Below are 23,977 nucleotides of genomic sequence, written 5' to 3'. Positions count from 1 at the left end.
AACCCTTCACCTGCACAGGCGAGAGGGCACAGTGCCGAGGATGGGGGACGTGGTCCCCGTGCCCATGTCTCTGCTCAGCACCCTGTGTGCCGGTGGGGAGTGTGTGCTTTTGGATGGGGCAAGCAAGGTGGCTGGGAGATGCTGTGCCGGAGGCGAGAGCTGGCAGCCGAGGCTACTAGGGCTCCCCATGCACTGACTAGTGACTAATTGGGAATGACATTTGTCTTAAAACCAGCATCCCTAAAATAACTGAACATGAGGAGCAGTAAATACTTCCTGACGTACAAGTGGAGCTTGTAAAACCAGAGCCGGTGACAAAGCTGTTATTCTGCCTCTTTGATCAGGTAGCATCACGCCACGGATCAGGACGCCGGAGACTGGCTCTGATGATGCCATCAAAAGCATCCTGGAGCAGGCAAAGAAGGAGATCGAGTCACAGAAGGGAGGTAGGTGTCAGCATGTGGGTGGCTCCAGGGGTGCCCAAGCCCTTGCTCTGCCCCTGTGGGAGCAGCACCCAGAAGGGTGCTAGCAGCTGGGTGCTGCATGGCTGTGGGTCCCGCAACACTGACAGCATCTGGCATGGGGGTCTTTGCATCCCCTAGGGAATGTTAGCTGGCCCCTGCCCAGCACTCATGGCACAGTCCTGGCCAAGGTGGCCCTGGGCTAACCCTGTGGCTGGCTGGGAGCCGGCACCCAGGATGGAGCAGCCCTGGCGCGGCCAAAATGAGCTTTTTGGGGGACATTTCTCCTGCTGACAGCCACAGAGGAGGTTTGAGGCATGGTAGGAAGAATCGTTGGTAAATACTGTAAGGGATGGAAGACTCCCCGTGCAGCAGCATTTGTATCTGGGCTTTTGGAAACTTTGGATCTACCTTTTTTCTCCCCCCTGCCCCAAACCAGATGATTAAATGAGGATGCATGATCCATCTGGCATGAGGAATCATTACAGCAGCTGTGCTCGCAGTCAATTACAAGAAATGAAAAACATTAAAACAGGTAGTCTGCTGAGAAAGCAGAATCCTGGAGAATTAAATTAGACAGGAACGGTGGAAAAACAGTCAGGGAAAACAAACATGTTTGTCTATTGCCATTGTTGGTAATGGGATTTACTTTGCAATCGTCAAAAAGGCAGCTCGCTTTGAGCTGGGGGGGTCGCAGCTTTTGCTTTGGGGGTGCTGCTTGTTCTTCTGATCTGCACCAGCTTGATGGATAGCACTCCAGAACAGATCAGGATAAAATCCCTTTTCTCCTGCATTTTGAATTATGACCACACGGTAAAACGGTGCACGCTGCTCCTTAGGGCTCCCCTCACCCCTTTTCTTTGCAGGGGAGCCCAAAACACCATCAGCATCGCAAACAGTGGCCAACGGGACAGGTGGCAGCAGCTCAGAGGACGCCATTAAGAGCATCTTGGAGCAGGCACGGCGGGAGATGCAGGCACAGCAGCAGGCGCTGCTGGAGATGGAGTCAGGGAGCAGTGGGCGCCCCGGGGACACATCGCCTGCCGAGCGCTCCACGCTGGCCACCGTCAGCCAGAACATCGTTCCGACCTACGTCAAGCAGGAGGAGGGGAGCGGGACCAGCCCTGGCCCCCCGCAGACGCCCCTGGCCGTGCTCTCACCCGCTGCCTTTGTCCAGAGCATCATCCGGAAGGTGAAGTCGGAGATCGGCGATGCTGGCTCCTACTTCGACCAGCACTGGGCATCGGAGCGGAGCCTGCTCAGCCGACCCTACACCTCTGTCTCGCCTTCGCTCTCCTCCTCCTCCTCAAGCTACTCCAGCATGGCCAACGGCCGGGGCTGGCCACGGGGCGAGCCCAGCGAGGGTGGCACCAACGAGGACGAGCTGCCACCAGCAGACGATGAACCCCACCGGCTGACAGAGATGAAGACGGAGGGAGCTGGTGCAGAGCCAGCAGCTGGTGGTCGTCTCTCCTACTACCCCACCTACGTGCCACGGACCCTGAAGCCCACCGTGCCACCACTGACACCCGAGCAGTATGAGATGTACATGTACAGGGAGGTGGACACGCTGGAGCTGACTCGGCAGGTCAAGGAGAAGTTGGCCAAGAACGGCATCTGCCAGAGGATCTTTGGAGAGAAGGTACCAGCTTGGAGAAGGAGGGTCCACTGTCCCCTCTGCTCTGTAACCCAGATCCCAGGGCACACTGGTGGCCTCCACCAGCTCTTTCCAGGGTCCCCGCTCTCCCTGGTGCGTTTCCCCGTGGAAGATGCCAAGTCCTCAGGGTCTGACCCAACCCCGGTTGGTCTCCCAATGACCACCACTGGGTTAATGGCACTTCCCACCAAGAACACCCTGTCCCCAGTGCAGAGCCCTGTGGGGACCATCCTCCCAGCCCACTAGGTATCCCAGAGGGACCCACCAGAGTCACAGTACCCATGGCTGGGGCCAGGGGGTCTGGACATACCATGGGGCCATGAGCGTGGCAGTGGGTGGCAGCCTGCTTCCCCTCCCTTGAAATGGGGACGGAGGGCAGGCAGCAGCCCAGCGCAGAGGGCAACATGCCCTGGCCCCAGCGGGTGACACCTACATGGTGCATAGGTGCTGGGGCTGTCCCAGGGCAGCGTGAGCGACATGCTGTCGCGGCCCAAGCCGTGGAGCAAGCTGACGCAGAAGGGTCGGGAGCCTTTCATCCGTATGCAGCTCTGGCTGACCGACCAGCTGGGCCAAGGCATCAGCCAGCAGCCAACACCCTCCCAGGGTAAGTTCCGCTGCCATCCCCGTGGTCCCCATGTGCCATCAGTGCCCCCGGTGCTTCTGCATCCATCCCCCACATCCCAATGCAGGGCGAGTTTCTCCTGCTTTCCACCCCAGCGCCGGGAAGATCTGCCCATGCCACCGCCAGCACCCCAACCCGCACCCCAATCCTGGGAAGCCCCTTTCATCCCCCTCTGATCCATCCAACTCATTTTGACCCCCCTTAGTTGGTCACTGTGGCAATTTAGGGCTGTTACACAGATCCTCAAATATTTTGTCAGAAATGGGTTTTGAAAGTCATCTAATTTTTTTTTTTAGAAAAAAAAAAAAAGGAAAACCACAGCAGAGTCTTTGGCTTTGTGCCTGGCATAAAGTAGTAGCTGGGTTTTTTATATTAGTGATGTTTTCTCTCTTTAATTATTCCACCGGCACCTCCCACGTTGCTGTAGCCGCCAGAGAGAGGTGGCTGGCATCCCCCCTCTCCAGAGGGCAGAGCGGCAGGCATCCCCGAGATAACCTTCCTGCGCCTGCCAGCTCCCTGCCGTTGTCCCCTCCCGCCGTCCCCGCTGACCCCTCTGCCCCGGTGTCACGCAGCCAGCCCGGTGGAGCCCCAGCCGTCCCCCTCGCCGCCCCCCAGCCCTGCCGAGCACGAGAAGGGCTGCCAGGAGCCCCTCACCCTGGCCTTGGAGAGCAGCAAGGAAAACCAGCAGCCCGAGAGCCAGTCGACGCCTGCGATGGGTGGGAAGGCGTACCCCAACAGCCAGGGACCTGTGGGCATCCAGGAGATCGTTGCCATGTCCCCCGAGCTGGACACCTACTCCATCACCAAGAAGGTCAAGGAGGTCTTGACGGACAACAATTTAGGTGCGGACCCTGTCTCCGCCTGGGTTTTCGTGAGCTGCTGGTGAGGCTCCATAGATGCATCACCCCAGTTCCCATAGCCGCAGACTCGCCTTGGTTCGCTGCGGGTGCCTGGGGGGCGATCCCAAGATGCTGGGGAGGATGCTGGCCGGGAAACGGGGTGTACCCACTCTGCAGAGGGACTGTAGCGCCTGCCTGGCTGCTCTGCCCCGCTCTAACCACCTCTGCTTCTCCTCCGCCAGGCCAGCGGCTGTTCGGGGAGAGCATCCTGGGCCTGACGCAGGGCTCGGTGTCCGATCTCCTCTCCAGGCCCAAGCCGTGGCACAAGCTGAGCCTGAAGGGGAGGGAGCCCTTCGTCCGCATGCAGCTCTGGCTCAACGACCCCCACAACGTGGAGAAGCTGCGTGACATGAAGAAGCTGGAGAAGAAAGGTGAGGGTCAGGACGATGCAGCCCCACCGGCGTGGGCGTGCTGGCCGAGGGGGGTGCTCCTTGGGCTGGGGGGCGAGCGGTGCGCAGCTGGGTCTCCTCTCCTGCAGCCTACCTGAAACGTCGGTACGGGCTGATGAGCACCGGCTCGGACAGCGAATCCCCCAGCGCCCGCTCCGAGTGTGCCAGCCCCAGCCTGCAGCCGCAGGACCTCAGCCTCCTCCAGATTAAGAAGCCACGGGTGGTGCTGGCCCCAGAGGAGAAGGAAGCCCTGAAGAAAGCCTACCAGCTGGAGCCCTACCCCTCCCAGCAGACCATTGAACTGCTCTCCTTCCAGCTCAACCTTAAGACCAACACCGTCATCAACTGGTTCCACAACTACAGGTACGGATGCTCCCGGGTTTCAGACCTCTGGTGGTGCTGTGCCACCAAGGTGGTGTCACTGTTCCTCTTCCTGTTCTCCCAGCCCCTCTTTGTCTAGATGGAGAGGTGCAGACCCACATGTGGTCACTGGAGGTCCTCGGGTGCAGAACTGGGGGGGATTGCAAGAGGGATGTAGAGGTCCTGGAGCATGTCCAGAGGAGGGCAACAAAGCTGGGGGGGGGGGGGCTGGAGCACGAGGCTGATGGGGAGCAGCTGAGGGCACTGGGGGTGTTCAGCCTGGAGAAAGGAGGCTCGGGGAGGACCTTCTCGCTCTCTACAACTACCTGAAAGAGGCTGCGGGCAGGTGGGCACAGTCTCCCAAGTAACAAGCAACAAGATGAGAGGAAACAGCCTCAAGTTGTGCTGGGGAAGGTTTAGATTGGAGAAAATTAGGAAAAATTTCGTCACTGAAAAGGTGGTCAAGCATCAGAACTGGCTGCCCTGGGAGGTGGTGGAGCCACCGTCCCTGAGAGTTCAAAAACATATAGGTGCAGTGCTCAGGGACATGGTTTAGTGATGGACTTGGCAGTGCTGGGTTAACGGTTGGACTAGATCTTAAAGGTCTTTTCCAACCTAAATGATTCTGTGCCTCTATGCAGCCAAAACACTGCATGTGCTTTGGCTGGCAGCTGGTCAGGAGGTGTTGACCACCTTGACCAAGTCACGCAGAGCATCTAAAGAGGTTTCCATGCTCATGTCCACCTGCTCACTGGTGCAGGACACCACTCACCACCCAGCAGGAGCTCTATGATGGGTGGAGAAAGGCCTTATGGAGGCTTCTGAAGCACAGCATCCATCCCCACAGCAGCCTGACCCCAGGGAGCAGCACAGGCTTCATCCTCAGGCAGCATTGCAGGTGAACGCATGGCTCCTGAACCCTCCCCAGAGCCACACCAAGAGCTGCCTGCTCTGAGTCAACAGCCCAGGGGATGGGCTGTGCCCCCTCCCCTATATAAACCAGTATTAAAAGACATGTAAGTGCTTGTGTCGAGGCTGCAGAGCCTCCAGCTGCCTCCAGGTCCCCCTGGGCAGCGTGAAGTAGATGGTCAATATTTATGGGAGCTGGATGAAGTTACTTGTGTGAAGCCATCGTGTGGGGAGTGCAGGGGAGAGCTTGAAAAGTCAGGCTTTTTGGTGAAGCATTGACTAATGGGGGTTTGAAACCTACGACCTTTCCCCTTGCATGGTTCTAGGAAAGCCCCTCCTGCTCTTGGTAAACACAAATGCCCGAAAATAAACCTTTGAAAAATTTTGTATATTAAATAACAACAACCACAACAACAAAGGTAGTGGAAAACACTTGCAAAACTGGCTCCGTTTGGCTGGAAACAGCCCAAGGTGTTGCAAAATCCGTTGCCCGTGCTCAAGCAGCAGTTTTTCCTCCAAAAAAATGTTTTGAAGGCTGTCAAAGTGGGGTTTTACGTCTCAGGCGATGTCATCACATTTTTCTGGCTGAAGATGCTTTTCCAAGACATGTGGTGCCCGCGACACGGGGCGATGGGTGATGGTCACCAACCCTTTGTGGTTGTGTCCCGGCAGGTCACGGATGCGCCGGGAGATGCTGGTGGAGGGCACGCAGGACAATGACACAGACCCGGAGCAGAGTGGTGGGGCAGCCGTCCCCGGGCGCCGGGCCCCCCACAGCCCCGATTCAGACACCGAGGACCGTAAACCTGTGTTTGGGGGGGGCGAGCACCCCTGTGCCGTGGTGCCCGTGAAGGTGAAGGAGGAGCAGGGGGAGGCAGGTGGCTGGGGCCGCCGGCGGGACTCGCGCAGCCCGGCTGGGGCGGCCGAGGGGACCGGACCTCCCCAGGAGGAGCGGGGGGCAGCTCCCCATGCAGCTGCCCCCAGCACCGGCAGCCTTCCGCGGCGGGGCGGCCGTGCTGGTGCTGCCGCCGGAGGACCCCCACCACCGCCACCACCGCACCCCGACAGCTCCCAGTCCTCTGCGGGCTCATCCCGTTGCAGTTTGGAGGTCTCCCCAACATCGCCCTCGGCAGCATCCTCGCCTGGCCTCACTGGCTCAGCCTCACCGGGGCCATCCTCTGCCGGGCCGGTCTCACCGGCACTGCCGCCAGCCCCCGGCCCCCGGCTCAGCACCAGCGTCCAGCGGCGCCACGAGAAGATGGCCAACCTCAACAACATCATCCACCGCCTGGAGCGGGCTGCCAACCGTGAGGAGGCCCTCGAGTGGGAGTTCTGAGCCCCCCTGCCGCCCTAAATATATATATATATATACACCCCCACATATATATATATATTTTGTTAAATGCAGCACGCACCAAGAGGTGACATGTGGCCAGCGCCACGGAGGGGAGCGCCCATGGAAAGGGGGGGCCCCCACTACAACGCCGCCCCCCTCCCCGGCTTTGTTTTAAATGTGAAAAACTGGGAACAATTTTAGAAAAGAAAAGAAAAAAAGAAAAAAAAAAACCAAACAAAAAATATTTATAGACCTCTTTTAGATATTTTAATAAAAGGATACTTTGGAATTTATTAACAGCTTAAGCTGCTTTGATATTAAAGATAGCTATAAAATCAGGATGATGTAGCAGTCGTGTCATTAAATGTACACTGAAGTCTTGTAGTTTGCCACTGGATGAGATTAAAAACAAACAAGAAAAAAAAAAACCCACAGAAAGACTTACTGAGCAAAGCCATCAAGAAGCACTATGAGACTGACCAAATTTAATAAACTCTTGCCGAGCGGTTTCCACCTCTGTCTGTAAGACACTGCATCGCTTCTGCCCCAGCCAGAGACTGCGTCATAGTCCCTGAAGACTCTAAAGCAAAAACCCTGATGCCATCGAGTATGTATTTAGTTCTGGTGGTTTATGTTTTTTGAAAACCTTTGTAACACAGAATGTCCCGTGCGGTTGTATATGTTGTAGAAATGTCTGCAATAGCCTTCTGGAACAAGATGTAGCATGGTCCGAACGCCGTCCCTCGCGCTTCCTCCAGCCAGTGACCGGTGGCAGCCCTGATACAGCACAGCACAGCTCCTGCCAGCTCCCCGGGAAGAGAACAAAATAAGGCAAAAGCAAAGCAAGCAACCTGTGCTTGTGATTTTGGGAGCGAGGTGGGAAGAGGTACCCAGGTGTGATGCTCGGGGATGGCTCTGGCTCGCTGGGGATGGACGTCTATGAGATCCCGGTTCCCCACGTTCTGCCATCGTTTGGGAAAGAAAAAGAGATGAAGCCTCCGAGCTTTGCCCCTGGGGCACCAGTGCTTGGGGACGAGCATCCAAAAAATCATGAGCTGCCTACTCACAGGGGGCCAAACCCTGCTCGGGGCTGCTCCCAGCATCACAGCCAGCTCTTGCGGCTGAAGCACTTTTCCTAGCTAGGGAGAGTGCCCGGGCAGGATGAGCATCCCCTCATTGCAGCCATGTCCCCAGACAGTGGCTGCCGCTGAAGCCAGGATGAGCCCCGGGGTGTTGTGTCAGGCTCCTGCCTGAACTGGGCAAGCTCAAACCTGAATTGGGCAAAGTACCACCAAGCTTTGGCTTTGCAGGGCTGACCCTGCGCAGGAGCTCAGCAGTGGCACCATCCTGGCGTGCTCCCCGCCGCCTCCCTGCCCCCAGCACTGTCAGCCAGCTTCTGCTAATGAAATGCCTTTAAAAGATGGGGGGTGGCCAGTGCTGGGCTGCTCTGCCCTGTTCCTTGCCCGCACAGCATCAGCCATCACCCACCAAGGCCACCACCGCTGGGAGGGCTCCCCGCCAGGCTTCGAGGCTATGCATTGACTAATTTTCCACTGTATACATTTTTATCAGAATAGAAGGTATTTTTATATTTGGGTGGTAGTCGATGAGCGATGCTAAAAGTGGCTCTTGTGAAGGCACAGCTCTGCTTGCCCACCTGCCCTGCCCCAGCAAGCCCCAGCTTGCCCATGGCCACTCTTCCCTTGCCGCCGCGCTGCAGAAGGTCGAGGCGTGACCATTGACTGCTCGTCTCCGTCATGTGCTAGCAGGAGCTTTAGTGGAACGGGATTTGAGGAAGCACTTAGGATAGTCTTGAAGACGGCAATCCTGTTGTATTAAAGCTAGCGGGACATACCAATCACGTTTTTGTTAGGCTCATGTACTGTACTTCAAAAGTTTCTATGAGATCGATGAACTTTGTTTAACAATTTTGGAAGGAACAAGTTCTGTAAAGAGCCACTAAATACAGAAGTTGGATACGACTCTGGCCCTGGGGTGTGTTTTGTCTCAGGCGGCTGGGATGGGAGCTCCTCAGCTTCGCCCAGTGCCTGGGTTGATGTTGGCTCCCTTGGAAGTCGCAGCCTTGCTTTGGGTTCGTGAGCTCTCACTGCCATAAATTGTCTCCTGGTGGTTGGGGGGGGGGACGGGGGAGAGAAGGGGTGTTCAATGGGGCTAGTCCAGCTCCGGGTATGATCCTGCCCTGTGGAAGTCCTGTGCTCATCCCTGCTGCAGGTTTGCTCCTGCCCCCAGGGTAGCTCAGCATCCTCCAGCATGAGGTTCGGTTCAGTATTGCGGGATGGAGCCACACCCCAGCACTTCTTCAGAACTGGCCATCGCCAGGCAAGCTTGCAGCTTCTGACACGAGGCAGGGCTGTTTGCATTTGATGAATTAATAAATCCATATGTTGCGTATCTGTTTAAGCTTGTTTGTCAGCTAACATGTTGGGAAGGATTTATTTTTAATGAATATCTGAATGTCTGGAGAAGCTGGGCTGGCTGCCATGGAAACCAGCATCTTCCTCTGCAGCCGACTGATGGGGTCACGTTAACCATCTGGATGCTGCGGGTGTAGCTGCACCCCACCTGTCCTCGGTACCGCTCCAAATGCTGACATACGTAGCGGGGTGCCATGCCTGGCTGGGAGCAGGGCTCCATGTTCTGCAGTGCTCTCAGCAAGCAAGTGACCCCAGCTGGCTTCATGCCTCAGTTTCCCTAAGAGGCGTTCCCCCCCTCCCAACCTGCTGCAGAACCCCACTTCAGCAAGAAACTGGGGTGTTCATGCAGGTGGGGTGTTGCGGGCAGGCACATGGGGTCATGTTGGCCATCTCCTCAAGAGCAGGTTTCCCAATCCCTGCACAGCACCGACACCTGCCCTGGCAAGAGGATAGATATTTTGTCCCTGGCTAAGACCTCTTGGCAGAGGTCTGGGGATGTCCCACCAAGGGCACAGGGCCACCTGGCCATGGGCACCCAAACCTGGTTGGCATCACGCAGTGTAGCCTGTAACCTGGGGTTTGGAGGGATGGTTGTAACATCCCATTAAGGCTGTAATGCACCAGCAACTCATGCTGGGGCACCCAGTACTATTTCCACCAGTGAAACTGCTGGAGGGTTTTGCTCCTGTCTCCCAGCTCTTTTCCAATGCCCAAACCCCATGTCAGTCACCTGTGCCTGGCTGTTTAAGCCATCAGGGAGGGCAGAACTGTGCTGTCCCTGCCGTGGGACCACCCTGGCACTGAATCCTGATATTCTCAGGGTGGCACCAACTCATCCCACCCCTTCCTTCCCACCCATCCCACCCATCCCACCCATCCCTGTGGGCAGACGTGGGGCTCCAGGCCACTGCAAATCCCTGGCACTGGCCGTGTCCCACTCGGTGGGGACAGAAAGGGAATGAAATTGTATAGTTAATTCCTACCTGGGCCCCCCTCCCCAGGGGCTTAAAGGTGCAAACAAGAACCAGGGCCAGAAGGGAATTTCTGAAACAACTTTTATTGTAGCAAACAAAATCTGGTGCCTGTCCCAAGGGGTCAAAGGGAACCAGAGCCACCCAGCCCAAGCCTGTGGTGCCCTGTCTGCTCCCCCCAGACCTGGGGTAGGTCATCCCACCTCCAGGCCAGCAGCTTTAGTGTTGATATAAACCACTGGGGGAAGAGAAGCACCGGTATGAGACACCAGCTTCACTCTGGTTTAGCACATGAATCATTCGACACGCTCCGCTGCTGACACATATGTTCCTGCTCACCACCGCAAGCGGTGCTTCCCCTTCACAAGCCAGCCTGGGGATGATGCTCTGACTTGAAATATCCACCCGGCGAGGCAGTGCCTGCAGTTTCTGTGTTCTCCTTGCATCTGTCCCCTCCATGGTTTCACTGGCTGGGCTGCAAGCAGCCATCACCCTATGCAGAACACCCAGGGCTGGGTATCACCAGCTCCCCAGGCAGCTGGGACATGCCGTGCCGCTGCCATTAAGGAAGGACTGCGCTCACTGATATTTTCATTTGCAAACCACATCCTGCTGGAGCAGAGGGATCTGGTGGAGCTCAGGCGACCTCAGCCAATCACTTGTGTTGGGCAGGGAGGGGAAGGCAGTAGCAGGCTCCCTGGCTGTGAAAAACGCGTGCAGAGGCTCAGGTGGGTGAGATGCCATCAAAATCCTCCTCCAAAGCATTGCTGGTGCATGATCCTACTGCAAGAGCATCAAGAGGCCCTACCAGACCCAGTGCAGTGGCTGATTCTCAGGAGGCATCAGCCAGCAAGTGGTTTGTAGCTTGCTTGCACTGGGTGGGCCACCCCGCACCGAGGCATGGCCAGTGGCATGCACCCCTGCAAGATGCCTGAGATCACGAGATGCCTGAGAGCTGGCAGCCCCAGCAGCCCTGGGATTTCATGGCTGGCTGGTGGCACGCTGAGCCCAGCTGCCACCAGTGCCAGGCTGGCATTTCACCATCTCAGAGCACACTGCTGTCCCTCAGTGCTGGGCCCTCTGTGGCACCGTCAGCAGGTGTCCATCACAGCCATGGACAAGGCTGCACATCCCAGAGTGAGGAGAGGACTGAGGCAGCACCAAGGATGATCATCGGGTCCTGGAAGGTCCCCAGGGCTCAGCCACCTCTCAGGGCCGGGGGCCACGCCCCCTCTCCAGCCAGTCCTGCCGCAGCCGGGCCACCTCCCGGCCATACTGCTCATGGAGTTGGCAGAAGGTGGACAGGCTTTCTGCTGCGGCCACTCTGGCACTGCCTGCCTCGCTGCTTGATGCCCGCCTGCGCGGTGGCAGCGGTGGTGGCCGCAGGTTCCCCTCGCTATCATGCCTGGTGCAGCCAGAGGCACTGGGCAGCCGGTCCGCTCCCGGCACATTGTTCCACACTGCGCAGCCATTCTCCTTTGGCAGGACAGTGGGCAGAGCCGGCAGCCGCTCTGGGGACCGCTCCAGCCCCATGGGCTTCGGCTTCCAGGAGCCAGGCAAGCCCTGGCAGCCACCAGCTGGTCCCCAGCGCATCTCCTCCAGCTGCTTCTCCAGTGCCCGCACCACCAGGCGCATGTAGTCAAAGCTGGCTCGTGAAAGCGACTTCACCCACGACTCCATGGCAGCCTGGCTCTCTGCTGCCAGCACGTAGGTGCGGGACTTGGCACCACCAAAGCGGATAGCAAAGGAGAACTCCTCGGCCGAATCACAGAGCTCCACGGTGCAACCCTCCAACACGATGACTCCCAGCGGCTCCCGGCTCTCCCGCTCCTCAAAGTAGAAGAGCATGTTGCCCTTGAGCACAAACCAGCGGCGATGGTATGCCGTGTGCCGCTCGCCGCGCTTGTAGAGGAAGCCAGTGTTGTCTGCTGGGGAGTCACAGGTGGCATAAAAGGCCAGGCTCCGCTCATTCAGCTTCATGGCTCTGCACCCTGTGGGGACAGAGGGTGCTCAGCCGCCTGCCCACACACAGTCGGACGCACCTTTAATTGCAGAGCAATAAGCCGCCAGCTTTTTGTTCTCAGTGGCACCAGCCCTGGCACCCAGGAAATGGAGCCAGTGAATAAACAGCCCGGTAAGAGCCGGGATAACCCCGCTCCCAGCCAAGGTGCTGCATCCAGCAAGTGCTGGGTGGGTCGGGGCTCCCTGGGGAGGGTTTTCCCATGGAGGAGTCCCCGGCTGGGCTCGTCCCTGTGCCCCATGTCACCTGGTGCAGGTGACCTTACCACCAGCACCGTGTTTGCCATGTCATGTGGCACTCCTCCCCGCAGCACGCAGGGAGGGTTTATGGCCTGCACTGCAGATCCAGCTGCTGCTCCAGAGAGCCATGGCCATGGACCCTGTCCCCCAGGGAAGGCCACCTCTCCCTTGTCCCATAATAACAGGTGGCCTCGCCGTGCCAGGCTTTCCACCTACCTGGATCCTGCCTCTAGCTCCGGTCTCTGGCAGCCACCGGCATCAGCAAGGGGTGGGGAGCGGTGGGAGCGCTGGGTCCAGGGTCGGCCGGTGCGAGGGGACCGTGGGGGCTGGCACCCCAGTGCCCACCCTGCGGCCACGAAACGCCCGTGGGTGTCGCGGGTCACCGTAGCCTGGTGAGCACAAGGCGGACGTGCACCAGGATCATTATTTTCCTATGAAGCCACCACGCAGGGTTCAGGGAGATGAGATGGGGGGTCTCGGGGGGGCGGGGGCAGCGGGGACCCTTTTCCGCAAGCAGCTTGGGGTCCTCTTTGGGATCCCCAGATTCTCGGGGACTATGGGGAGTGGGGGACCGCCCTCCCCCGGTACCGGCAGCCCCGCTCCCGGTCGCTCTCGCCCGCTCAGCCCCGCTCCGCTGCGCCCCTGGCCCCGGCCCCTCCCCGCTCCCGGACCCGCTCCCGGACCCGCTCCCGGACCCGCTCCACTCCCACACGGCCACCTTTGTCCTCGGCTCCCCACCGCCCCGGCTCGGCTCGGCCCGGCCCCGGCGGGCGGAGCGCCGCTCCCGCCCGCCTCCGCCGCCCCCGCCCCTCACCGCGGCTCGGGGCAGCTGGGGGCTGACACCGCGCCGGGGATCGGCCCCGGGGCTGGGGGGGCTGGCCCCGGGGCTGGGGGTCCTGGCCCCGGTACTGGGGGGGGTCCTGGCCCCGGGGCTGGGGGGTCCTGGCCCCGGGGCTGAGGGGTCCTGGCCCCGGTGCGGGAGGTCCTGGCCCCAGGGCTGGAGGTCCTGGCCCGGGTGCGGGAGGTCCTGGCCTCGAGGCTGGGGGGTCCTGGCCCCGGTTCTGGGGGGTCCTGGCTCGGCCCAAAGCCCTCAGTGGGTCATAGCTCTGGGCACCGGGGCTGAGCTCCAGGCACTGCTGGAGAGACGTGGGAACATGGATCCAGGGGGTATGGGGGGATATGCATGGCCATGGATGTAGGCATGGGTGTACACATGAATGTATGCAGGGATGTGCACATGGATGTATGCAAGGGTGTAGGTATGGATCTGTACATGGATGTATGCAGGGATGTGCATAGGGATGTAGGCATGGATGTGTGCAGGAATGTGCGCATGATGTATGCAGGGATGTACACACGGATGTAGGTACGGATGTGCACATGGATGTATGCATGCAGGGATGTGCACATGTGGGGATGTGCGCAGGGATGTGCATATGGGTGGGAAACCTGAGAGCTTGGTGCTGAAGGTAGCTGCACAGCATTGCTGGAGATGAAGGTGACAGGGCAGAGATTGGCCTTGCATGGGTGGGAGATGCTGCAAGGGACCAGGCTGCAAGTCCTGGCTGCTCTCCCGAGCTTTCAGCCATATCCTTGGGCCAAAGCAGACAGGGACGAGGGTCTCTGCCTTAGTGCAGAGGGAAAGAAGAAGCTGAGGCAGGAGCTGAGAGGCCTGGATGGGCATCTGGAGGAAGGTGACAACTGGCACAAGGAGCTAGAAAGCAAGGGGTGACGAGCCATTAGCTGGGTGCTGGAGCTGCCAGGCATTGTGCAACTGCGTGGGCAGAGACCGTGGCCCCCTCACTCCTTCCTGACAGCGAACACCGCATGGCACTCAAGCTGCTGATGCGCTTTTGGCCGGGTGGCCAGCGCTTGCCCCATCCAGGCCAGGGGTGAATAGGTCCAGCAGAGCTGAGCACGGGGGCCTGGGCTGGCTTTCCCGCTGCCGGTACCCACATCCCAGGGCAACCATAAACCTTTTGGCTGGGGGAAGCCTCCAGGCTGACTTCTGCTCTTGGTTGGCCTTCCACCCTGAAAGTGTCACCAGCCTGAGGACCACCTTGGCAACGCTGCTGTCCTCACCATGTCCCAACAAACACCAGCGTCAAGGATTCGCTCTCCTTATTGCTGTCCCTTTCCTCCAGTTTCTTCGTTCCCCTGCTGGGCTGCATGGCAGTGTGTACATTTTAGCAGACAAGGTGTTGGTGCTCATTTTGCAGGCCCCGATCTAAGAAATCCTGCCGTCTGTGACCTCTGCCACAACCGCTGCTGCCCACAGGTCGTGGTCCCCACTGCTCCCCACCGTAGATGCCTCCACCACCCTACACGGCTGCTCGGGGCTTTGCAATCTTCTGCTTGTGGCAGTAGTTTTCAGTTCACTGAGGGTTTTCCCCCCTATCACCTGCAGACTTTCTCTTTCAGACTACAAAAAGGGTTTTAAACTAGCACTAAAACCATCTGGGCTTTATCTTCCCTCCTGAGCAGAGTGGCTCTGTTCAAGGCCACCATGGAAAGTCTTGGGTCTCCCTGCACCGCTTATCTCCCTGCCTTGCTGAGAGGTGCCTTTTCACACGGCAAGATTAAGAAGGGGAAGGACCGTGGGGAGAAGCAATATCTTTATTAGACCAGCTGGGGTAATTGAAAAAGGGAAGCCCACACTCCAGCTCTGCCTGTCTTTGCTGGGACTCCAAAACCTCGACTGCTTCTTGCAGCCCCGTCAGCCAGTTTAGCACGGCGGCCGCTTCCCAGGGAGCCCTTTGGAAGCTGCTTTGGAGAACCGCCCCAAATCCTCAAAAAACACCGCAAAATTCCCCCCTGGGTTTTTGCTTCCCGTTGGGTCTCCCTTGGGACAATCGCGTGTTGCTGCACTGGCTCCAGCACTTCCCCTTCTGAGTGGCTCCGTGATATTTTCCCTGTTGTTCCCCCAGTAGCCCCCCAGCAAGGAGCCCAGAGTCTGTGCCTCAGTTTCCCCTGCCAGATCTTGCTGGGAAAGGTAAGAAAATGAATTCCCATGCTGAGTTTGCCTGACAGCAGGGAAAACGGAGACAAAAAGGGTCTGAAAGGAGGTGAGGGGCTGCCGGGTGCCTTTCTGGACGTGGGCTGCCTTGGGCCTGTGCTTCCTGCTGCTCCCATGACTGGTGAATTGGCTGGTGTGGTTACACAGCGGCGGGTGCTTGATGGCTCAGCGAGGTGAGATGGGGAGCTCTGAGTCACCCAGCTCGGTTGGGGGCCTCCTGGAAACCTCGGGGTGCTGGGTGGGTACAGAGGGGCTGCTGGATGGGGGATGAAACATGGATGCACATGGATGAGAAGGGGTGCGGGTGTCCATTGTCTGATGGCCCCAGTGGGCCCCAGGGCCCCCAGATGGCCGCGGAAGCTGTGCCCTGGGGTTCAAGGTGAGCAAGCTGTGACCGTCTGGGAAACCGCCGCGTGGGACACTCCGCGGTGCGATGCGGGGTGCGGGCAGCCCGCTCCCGCTCCGGGCCCACGTCCTCCGCGGATCCCCCGCCTTGGCAGCCCCCTGCCCCCCGCCAGGGTGGAGGGTGGGCAGGGCAGGGGGCACATCCGGGCGGGCCGGGGGCGCAGGCGTGGGCGGGGGGCGCAGGCGGCGGGCGGGGGGCGCAGGCGGCGTGCAGCGCGGCGGCTGCCCGGGAGGGGGCGGCTGGAGCCCAGCGACGGCTGCGGGCAGCCAGCCGCGGCGCACCCCACCATCACCATCCTGCCCACCACCACCCAGCCCGCCACCTAGCCCACCGCTCTGCCCACCACCCAACCCATCACCACCCAGCCCATTATCACCCGCTCCATCACCCCCCTGCCCACCATCACCCAGCCCACTATCACCCCCTCCACCACCATCCAGCCCACCACCACCCTACCCACCACCACCCAGTCCAGCACCCAGCCCACCACTCTGCTCACCACCCAACCCACCACCACCTTGGCCATCATCACCCCCTAGCCCACCATCACCCAACCCACAACCCAGCCCACTAGCACCCCCTCTATCACCACCCAGCCCACCACTACCCTGCCCACCAACACCCAGACCACCAACACCCAGCCCTCTCAAGGGGTGCATGAAAACCAGGCTGAGATTTGGGGGGGCATTGCCAGCTGAGAGCAGACCCCCATAGACAAGAATTTCCAGATTTCATCCCCCAGACCCTCTTCAGGAAGGGGGGACAACGACCCTCATCTCACAGTGGGATGACAGATGTCACCTGCAGCCGATCACATCCCACTCAGGGGTGGGACAATGCAGATGTGCAGCTTCCAAAACCACCCTGAAAATGAAGCGGGCCAGAGTGCGGGAGTTAGGGAGAAAAGTGGGAAGGACACTTGGAAGCTGGTTAAGGCTTTCACAAAGAAGAAAGCCGCAATGGTTAAAAGCTGAGCCCGGTGCAGAGCGGAAGGGAAGCGGTGGCATGTGTGTGTGTGCATGTACAAGGGCATCTGTGCCGCTCTGCATAAACAAACAGAAAAAGCAGAAGTCAGTGGTAGTGAATTAGCAGTTAGAGACTGTAGAAAATTCATACAGGAAGCAAAACAAAAGAGAAATCTCAGGCCACGGGGACTGAGAGGGCGCTTTTGAAATATATGGAGCTCATAAAGCAAAGTGTGCAATAGCTGCGAGCTGGGACAGCCACCCGTGAGAAGGAGGGCAGGCACCAGGCTCTGCCGACTGCTCAATCTCACTTAAAAAAAAAAAAAAAAAAAAAAAAAGGCAGAAGGTGCAATTATGCATAAAGCAACAGCAGGAGGAATTAAAAAGCAGCTTTTAAGGTAAGATTTTATCATGTCACCCACTCCCAGCGACTTCCCTGTGGGATTTGGGGAGGGCTAGTTGGATGCAGAGTCATCTGGATCCCTGAAGCAGATGATGCCCAAGGGGAACATGGGGTTATAGCTTCAAATCTGGTCCGGGGGGTTGGTGGGGCTGGAGGGGGGTAGCAGGTCTGTGTTCACACCAGCAGCACCCCAGGGCCGTGGTCAGGGCCAGTCCCCGAGCCCAGCACCAGTGGGGGGGTCCCATTTCAGTCTTTTCCTCATCAAAAGGAGATGGATTGGGATTGGGAATGGATGGGGTGAGCAACTGGGGTGTATTTCTAAGTGTCACCGAGGATGGAGCCTGCTGGTGGTGGCACACAGATGCTGGTTCACAAACAGCTCAGTGTGCCTCAGCCCAGTCTCCAAGGGCAAAATCCTGCAGGTTCCACCTTCCCAACACCCACAAATCGGTTGTGTGGTGTCTGTAAATGCCTGGGTTTCCCCGGCTTGGTGTGCTGGGTGAATGCCAGCCCCTGGGCTGGGCTGCTATGCTGTGGCTCTTGCGTGCCCAGTGTGAGCAGCGCCTGCGGGGGGGTCTGTGGAGCAAGGAGACCCCCTCTGTCACTGGCACTGCTACTGCCTGGGGGGGGTGAGGTCCCAGAGGAGCTCGCGGGACAACCAGTGACACGGGTGGGAGATGTCAATGGGCCATACGTGACGATACAGACCACAAATCAGCCCTTTCCTGGAAAAAGGTGCAGCAAAAGTTTATTGTCTTCCCATTTCCCATGGCTCGCAGGGTGGGTGGCTGCAGCTCTGCTGTGCTGCCCCTGGGATGGGATGGCACTGGGGGGGCAGCAGGATGGCCGAGCCTGGCCCGGGTACACCCACCCCAGTCCCCAGCCCTGCTTGGGACCAGGAGGACACTGTGACTGCTCTGTCACGGCTGAAGCCCTCACCCACGGTGTGGGACAACTGTGGGCCCAGTGGCCTGATCCACTCCTGCGGGGTGCGGAAAGTGCCCTGCGGTGCCGTTTGCAGCCCAATAATTTCCTCGACTGAAAGGCAGAAGAAAATGATGAGAAATGGGGTTTCAGATGGTGTCTCGCCCACTGCTGCCACCACAGAGGTCCCCTGGGTTCCAGCCCGTGGAGCCGTAGGAGGATGCGGCCGGGCAGGAACAGGAAAGCGGGGTGTTTTCCTGCACACACCCCTCCTGAGCCCCCAAACCACCCCACGCTCCGGCTCCCTCCCGACCCCCGGGGGACTGGGACCGGGGATGGGGGAAAGAAAAGAGGGGGACCGAGCAAAAAATTGTGAAAGTCATAAAACCTAAAAAATAATTTAAAAAATAATTAAAAAAAAAATAAATAAAACCCACGCCCCCCACGAGCGCAGCCGGGCTGTTTATGCCGCTGCCTCCGCGGGCGCGGATGCGATAAGATAAAGGCACCGTCGGGGAGGGGCGGCGCGGAGCGGTGCGCACCCGCGGAGCTGCCGGCGGGCCCCGGGCGGACGGACAGACAGACCGACGGACGGGCGGCACGGCCCCTCCGCCCCGCCCCCGCGCAGCCTCCGCCCTCGGCCGCGCCGCTCCGCTTTACATAACCCGCCCGGGGCCGGGGTCCGCGCCCCGCGCCGCCGCGGCTCCGCTCGGCGGAAATGCGGAGCCGCCTGTCCCGGTTTCCTGCCTGAGCCGTGCCGTGCCGTACCAAGCCGTGCCAAGCCGTGCCGTGCGCCCCGTCCCGTCCGCCCCGTCCGTCCCGTCCCCGGGCGCTCCGCCGCGTACCACCATGGGCGAGCGGCAGCCGGACGCCTTCTCCTGCAGGTAACCGCGGGCGCGCAGCGGGACCGGGCCGGGCCGTGTCGGGCTGTGCCGCTCAAAGCGAAAGCGGCGGGGACCGACGGGGCGGGAGGAGGCAGCGGCGGCCGCTCTCCGGTCGCAGCCCCCGGAGCTCCCTCGGGAGCCAACCCACTGCCCCCGCCGACCCCAGCGCTGCGGCTCCGGGAGCGTGATCCCCCTCCTCTGCCAGCCCCGAGCCCTTGGACCTCTCCCCATGCTCCCCGCCCCGCACCCCTTTTTGTGGGGGACCACTCTTATCCCGCCCCCCTCCCTCCGGCTCCCCCTTCCCGGGGGCTACGCTCACCCGTGGCGGTCCCGTCCTCCCAGCACCTGGCTCCCCCGTGGGCACTCCCTATCCAAGGGGTCCTGTTCCCCTGCGGGTGCCCCCAATCCTGGGGACCCCCATCTTGCTAGCACCCCTTTACCCCAGAGTATCCCCCTCTTCTGGGATCCCTGCCCCCCTCAAGGTCCCCCGTTTCCCTGTCCCTGGAACAAGGGTCCTCTGCACACTCTCCCCTGCCTGCCCCCAGACCCCTATGGCTGCTGCCATGGGGGCAGCCCCTCTTGGAGGGTGCAGGACCCCGTGGGGTGATGCCCACCTGCCCCAGCTGCCGTTGTGGGGTGCTGCCCTGCCCGTGCCCCATTCTCCTCTGTCCCCGTGCCCGCTGCAAGCGCCGAGCGGAGGTGCCAGCCAGAGCCTGCCAAGCAGCTCCTCTGGCTTTCTGCTCCCTGCAGACTTTGTTGGCTTGCGAGCGCTGCCTGGCTTGGCAGGCACGGGGGCTCGGAGCACGAGGCCGATGCACCGGCGGACAGCATCCCAGTGGCCTCCCCGTGCCCTGCCAGCGTGCCCAATCCTGCTCGTGCCAAGCCCCAGCGGAGTCACCCACAGAGAGCCCAGACCCGCTGGCTCTGACAGCGGCAATAACATGGTCATTGCTGCCCGGGCTGGGATTTACTGTCAAGGAAACAGGGACGAGTTGTCAAGCTGCGATTTCGATATTGTAGCAAATTGCTTCAAGATGTGGAGTTGTGGGCTGGTGGCCTGGGGACTTTTTGGATTGCTGCATTTAGGTAGGAAAAGCAGCCGGAGGAAGAGGTGGCCGGCACGGGGAGCTGGCGCTGCCTGCTCTCGCATGTCTCCAGCTGCTGTCGGGCTTTGCTGGCAGGCTGTAGGAGCGGAGTCTAAAGGCCTGTGAAATTACTGGCAGGTTTCACTTTGACTTCTTTGGGACTAGATCAACGCCTGGGATTTCTTTTCAACTTGCTTTTGGGGCAGGAGAGCCCCGTGCATTCTCCCTGGCTGCAATATTGCTTTTATTTTCTCTTCTGCCTTTATGTATTTATTGCCTCTGAAAAGATCTGTTTTGGTTTCACCGGAGCCCGCAGGGCAGTGGGTCTGCCAGCACCGTAAATCGCACCAGAGGGATTGGGGTGCAAATGCCGGTGGCTTTTGAGGGGTCTTACATCCTGCTCACCCAGGGCAAACCCTCCCCACCCACACATCGTGGGGCTGCTGGGGTCTGACAGGCACAGCGAAGACGTCAGGACAAATCCCAGCGGGTGAGACGAAGTGAAAGTGCAAGAGCTTGGTGCTGGCGGGGTTTGCGGTACCTCAGCGCTGCCGCAGCTGGGTGAGGAGGAAGGGCTGAATCCAGCCCTGGGGGGCCTTGCTGTGGTGGGGAGGGAGAGCCAGGTTGGCGGCGAGCTGGGCTGCTGGCTGCTCCCCCTTGTCCCCGTGGGCGAAGCCGGGGACCCCCAGCCGGCTGCTCCCCCGGGAGCGCTGCCTGCGCCCTGTTTCTCCCACGCCTACACCACAGCGATTCATTTCATGCAACAAAACAAACCCTGTTGAAAGAGGCCACCCCACTGCCAGGCTTTTCCCCGCAGGCAATGGGTGTAGGAGAGCATGATGGTGTAAACCAGGGTGCAGGGTGCCAGATGCCATGGTGATGAGTGCCAGGGTGAATGGGAGCAGGCAAAGGGTTTCTGGGGAGTTGAGCTGGCCACAGTGGCTCGTCCTGGTGAGCTTCTGCAGGCCAAGAGAGCGTGGAGCTTGTGTTTGGCCTGAGATGGGTTTGGGTTGGGCTGTCTCCATCCCATCTGTCCCAGCGGAGTGATCAGGGGAAGCCATACGGGTGGATTTCCCCTGGATTTCAAGTGCTGTAACATCACCCACGTCCCGAGGTCTGCGCCACTGCTCAGCCCACGCAGAGCTGTAGGTTAAGGCCAGCTTTGGCCTTTTGTATAGCAAGCTGTGTAGTGCCAGGAGGTCAAATGAGAGGGGGGTGCATGTCCTGTGAGAAAGCAGGTATAGGAGAGCAAAATCAGCCTCTCCAAACCTCCCAGCTTTTAACGTGATTTCCTGAGAAAACAATCTGTGTGGTCGTGCGGTGCTGGGGGTCTCTCCAACCTGCTGCTCTGTTCCTTCTTCATTTGTTGGTTTGGTTCAGCCAAAGCAGAGAGAGGGAAGCTCCTGAGACACCCTGGGGTCCTCTAGCTTGTGTGGAAACAGCTGTTGAGTTGCAGGGAGTGATGGTGCTGTGCTGTCATCCTCTATGACACTCCAGAGAATCCACACCACTGTGGGGGGCTGCTCCCAGTGAGGAGAGCAGGACAGTGCTGGGCAGTTTCTACTGTGGATTGTGCTAGCCTGAAGCACAGATGGCCTTGGCTGTTTTATAGTGGCGCTGTAAATATGCGGGTGCTGTTTTGGAGGGGGGGGGGGGGTGTGATAGGGGCCCTGTCACCCTCCTTGCCACCCATGGGGTCCCCATGCTGCTCTGGGTATGTGGGCTGGGGCTTTCTGTTCGGCTTGGGAGGGGGGGCAGGCACGGAAATCAGCAATATTTACCCCGTTGGTGAAAGCAGGCTGGAAGGGAGAAGAGGCTGGGCTGAAGGGCAGCAATAAAACTTCATGGGACTTGCCATGAGTGTGGAGTCAGAACTGCTTTCTGTAGCCACAGGCAGGGAATGTGCCATGAATACGTCGTGTTGTGACCCAGCTCAGAGGAGGGTGAAATTGGGGTTCTCCCATCTGCCCCCCCCCCCACCTTATCCCACACTGGGAGGCTGCAGCCAGACCCTTTCTCTCCTCTCCCCCTGCTCAGCCTTGCTGAGTGGCTGCATCTCTGTGCCTACCCCCGAAATGGCCACACTGCCCTGCTTGTCCCCCTCTGCACTCTCAATCCAGGGCTACATCCAGCTGGTCCTCCAGCGTCCGCTACCCCACTTCCTGAGGGACTGGGATGCTGAGAGGGGCTGCACCACCACCACCCTGGGGGTACACTCCACATCACCCATCCCTTGCAATCCCACTCCCGGTGGGCTGGATACCCGGGGACTTGTGTCCCCCTGAGCCTCCCTGGGGACCTGGATCCCCCCGAACCCCCTACACCGGATGCTCTCCCATTGAAAAGTGCTGTTCATTGTAACCCAGCCTTTTATAGCTGCCTCGCGAGAGGGCTGCGGGGCCGTGCCAAGAAAGGCTGCTGCCGGCTCAGAATAGCTCTTTTCATGGAGGACATCCTGGGAAGGAACAATGTTCCCGCTCTTGGGATTGTGGGAACTTTGTATTTCTGCCACTCGGGAAGCGGGGAGCTGCAGGGCCAGCAAGGGCGTCTCCCAGACCCTCACTTTGCTCCCTCCTGAAAATAGTCCTCGGGGTGAATTTTGAACAGCCCAGTGCTTATAAAAGGGAGCTGAAAACACCGCCAGCTGCTTTTCCTCCGGTTGGGGAACAGTTGTTTCTGGGAGAGTGGCATATAAATCAAATTTCCTATTTACGTTGCTGGCATGCATTTTCCTGGCGTGGAGAGTGGCGGTGAGGAGTTGGGGCCGGTTTCATTTTCGGATCGTGGCGTGCTGGCTGTGCTGCACATGCTCCGGGGCTGCCTGTGCGCGCACGCGAGCGGGGCTCGCTCAGCTTGGGGCATGGCAGCGTGGTCTCTGCTCCGTAACATTTCCCTTGGAGGCTGGATTTGCAGTGCTGGGTGCTGGAGGGTGCCCTTCTCGTGCAGCTGCAGCCCCCTGCATGGCTGGCTGGGGGTGGGCTGGATCCTGCAGCCCCTCCATGGTGAGGCCAGCCGGCTGGCTCCCAACTGCTCATCCTTCAGGAGTTGGTGGCAGAGCCGCGGCGCTGGCTCCCAGCATTGTCCTGGTGCTGCTCGGTGCTGCCAGCTCCTCTGGCTGCAATTAAACAACAAATGCATTTACTGGGATTTTTACTACCATGAAGGCACAAATAACCCACTGCCAGATCCAACCCCTGGGTTACCGTCCCAGCTGGTGCCAGCATCCGCTGCCGCAGCGATGCTCACCAGGTTGGGCAAGAGTTTAATGAAATCTCCCGGGGGCGGCTGGGCTGCAGGGCTGGATCCTGCGCAAGCTGGGGCTCACTGCCCCAGCCCACATCAAAGCCAACCCGTGGCCGGTCTGTCCCGTCCCGCTCTTCCTCAAGCTCCTGGCCTAGCACCCCAAAACAACCCCAGCACCCAAAACCAGCCCCAAGATGGGGCAGGCTGGGTGAAGTAGGGCTCTTCCAGCAGCTGGGGGGGTTGCTAGCCCCCTGCATCCCAGCCAGCCCATGGTGTGTCCAAGGGTGGGTTGGATTCTCCATTCAGTGCAAATTAAAGCAATTAGCTGTTGCGACAAGTCCTTCAGCTCAGTGCTGACCTGCAGGATGGCTGGAAGCCCCTTGTAGGAACATACAGGGTGTAAGGGATGCAGATGTAAATTCTCCCTTAAAGCCACTGGCTGTTGAATTGTGGCATCATGGAGCACAATGGGCTGGAGCAGGGAGAAGCCCACCCAGCAGCGGGCACTCTCATCCCTGTGGCATATTCCTGCAGAAACCTTGGGCTGGGTGGAGGAGCGGGATGCTGCTGTGGTAGCTCGAGCATAGATTCATCCAGGATAGCTGTTTCCACGTGGGAAGTGTGCCGGGCAGGAGCAGGGAGGATGGCATTGCAGTTTGTGCTGGTGCCGGCAGAAGGAAGTGCTGGGGGTGTATTTCCCATCGTTGCACCGTTTGGAAAAACCAAGTTGCTACTGGAGATGGCCTTCGGCTG

At 59.5% G+C, this 23,977-nt stretch overlaps 3 protein-coding genes and 1 long non-coding RNA gene across 31 annotated transcripts in view; 2 read left to right on the top strand and 2 right to left on the bottom strand.

Moving 5' to 3' along the window:
- The window catches only part of CUX2 (cut like homeobox 2), a 73,455-nt gene extending 63,435 nt beyond the window's left edge, over nt 1-10,020 (top strand). For 24 of the 25 annotated variants that reach the window (XM_080390281.1, XM_080390283.1, XM_080390285.1 and 21 more), the window contains 7 exons: nt 345-446; nt 1,328-2,103; nt 2,563-2,722; nt 3,313-3,582; nt 3,822-4,010; nt 4,118-4,391; nt 5,970-10,020. In XM_080390281.1, coding sequence (XP_080246407.1) covers nt 345-446; nt 1,328-2,103; nt 2,563-2,722; nt 3,313-3,582; nt 3,822-4,010; nt 4,118-4,391; nt 5,970-6,633 — 2,435 coding nt within the window. In that variant the 3' untranslated portion in view covers nt 6,634-10,020. Of the gene's footprint in view, nt 1-344; nt 447-1,327; nt 2,104-2,562; nt 2,723-3,312; nt 3,583-3,821; nt 4,011-4,117; nt 4,392-5,969 lie in introns of those variants that run through there. The other variant, XR_013928606.1, reaches the window with a different exon arrangement.
- Nucleotides 10,021-10,109: 89 nt separating this feature from the next.
- Nucleotides 10,110-16,646, bottom strand: PHETA1 (PH domain containing endocytic trafficking adaptor 1). 3 transcript variants are annotated; one of them, XM_080390846.1, is made up of 4 exons: nt 16,522-16,646; nt 13,017-15,681; nt 12,515-12,729; nt 10,110-12,030 (listed from the first exon to the last, which is right to left on the bottom strand). In XM_080390846.1, exon 4 carries the CDS (start codon nt 12,017-12,019, stop codon nt 11,249-11,251), a length of 771 nt encoding a protein of 256 aa, XP_080246972.1. In that variant the 5' UTR covers nt 12,020-12,030; nt 12,515-12,729; nt 13,017-15,681; nt 16,522-16,646; the 3' UTR covers nt 10,110-11,248. The 3 variants fall into 3 exon arrangements, with proteins under 3 accessions (XP_080246972.1, XP_080246973.1, XP_080246974.1); XM_080390847.1 differs by lacking the exon at nt 13,017-15,681 and having other exon boundaries at nt 12,515-12,687; nt 16,522-16,626; XM_080390848.1 differs by lacking the exon at nt 16,522-16,646 and having other exon boundaries at nt 12,515-12,687; nt 12,994-13,017.
- Nucleotides 16,647-16,957: 311 nt separating this feature from the next.
- SH2B3 (SH2B adaptor protein 3) overlaps nt 16,958-23,977 on the top strand; it is a 42,743-nt gene continuing 35,723 nt past the window's right edge. The window contains exon 1 of one of the 2 annotated variants that reach the window (XM_080390629.1): nt 16,958-17,083. The gene's annotated coding sequence lies outside the window, so the exon portion shown is untranslated. Of the gene's footprint in view, nt 17,084-18,538; nt 18,897-23,977 lie in introns of those variants that run through there. The other variant, XM_080390632.1, reaches the window with a different exon arrangement.
- LOC308065198 lies at nt 20,193-23,717 on the bottom strand. The gene is made up of 2 exons (XR_013928708.1): nt 23,583-23,717; nt 20,193-23,096 (listed from the first exon to the last, which is right to left on the bottom strand). It is a non-coding gene; the product is annotated as an uncharacterized lncRNA (long non-coding RNA).

The sequence above is a fragment of the Falco punctatus genome (genome assembly GCF_963210335.1).
Source record: "Falco punctatus genome assembly, chromosome: 1".
Classification (NCBI taxonomy): domain Eukaryota; kingdom Metazoa; phylum Chordata; class Aves; order Falconiformes; family Falconidae; genus Falco; species Falco punctatus.
This window is presented reverse-complemented; position numbering and strand designations above follow the sequence as displayed.

What these genes read in the sequence shown, in the direction of transcription:
- PHETA1 (XM_080390846.1), bottom strand. Translation starts at nt 12,019, where the DNA reads ATGAAGCTGAATGAGCGGAGCCTGGCCTTTTATGCCACCTGTGACTCC.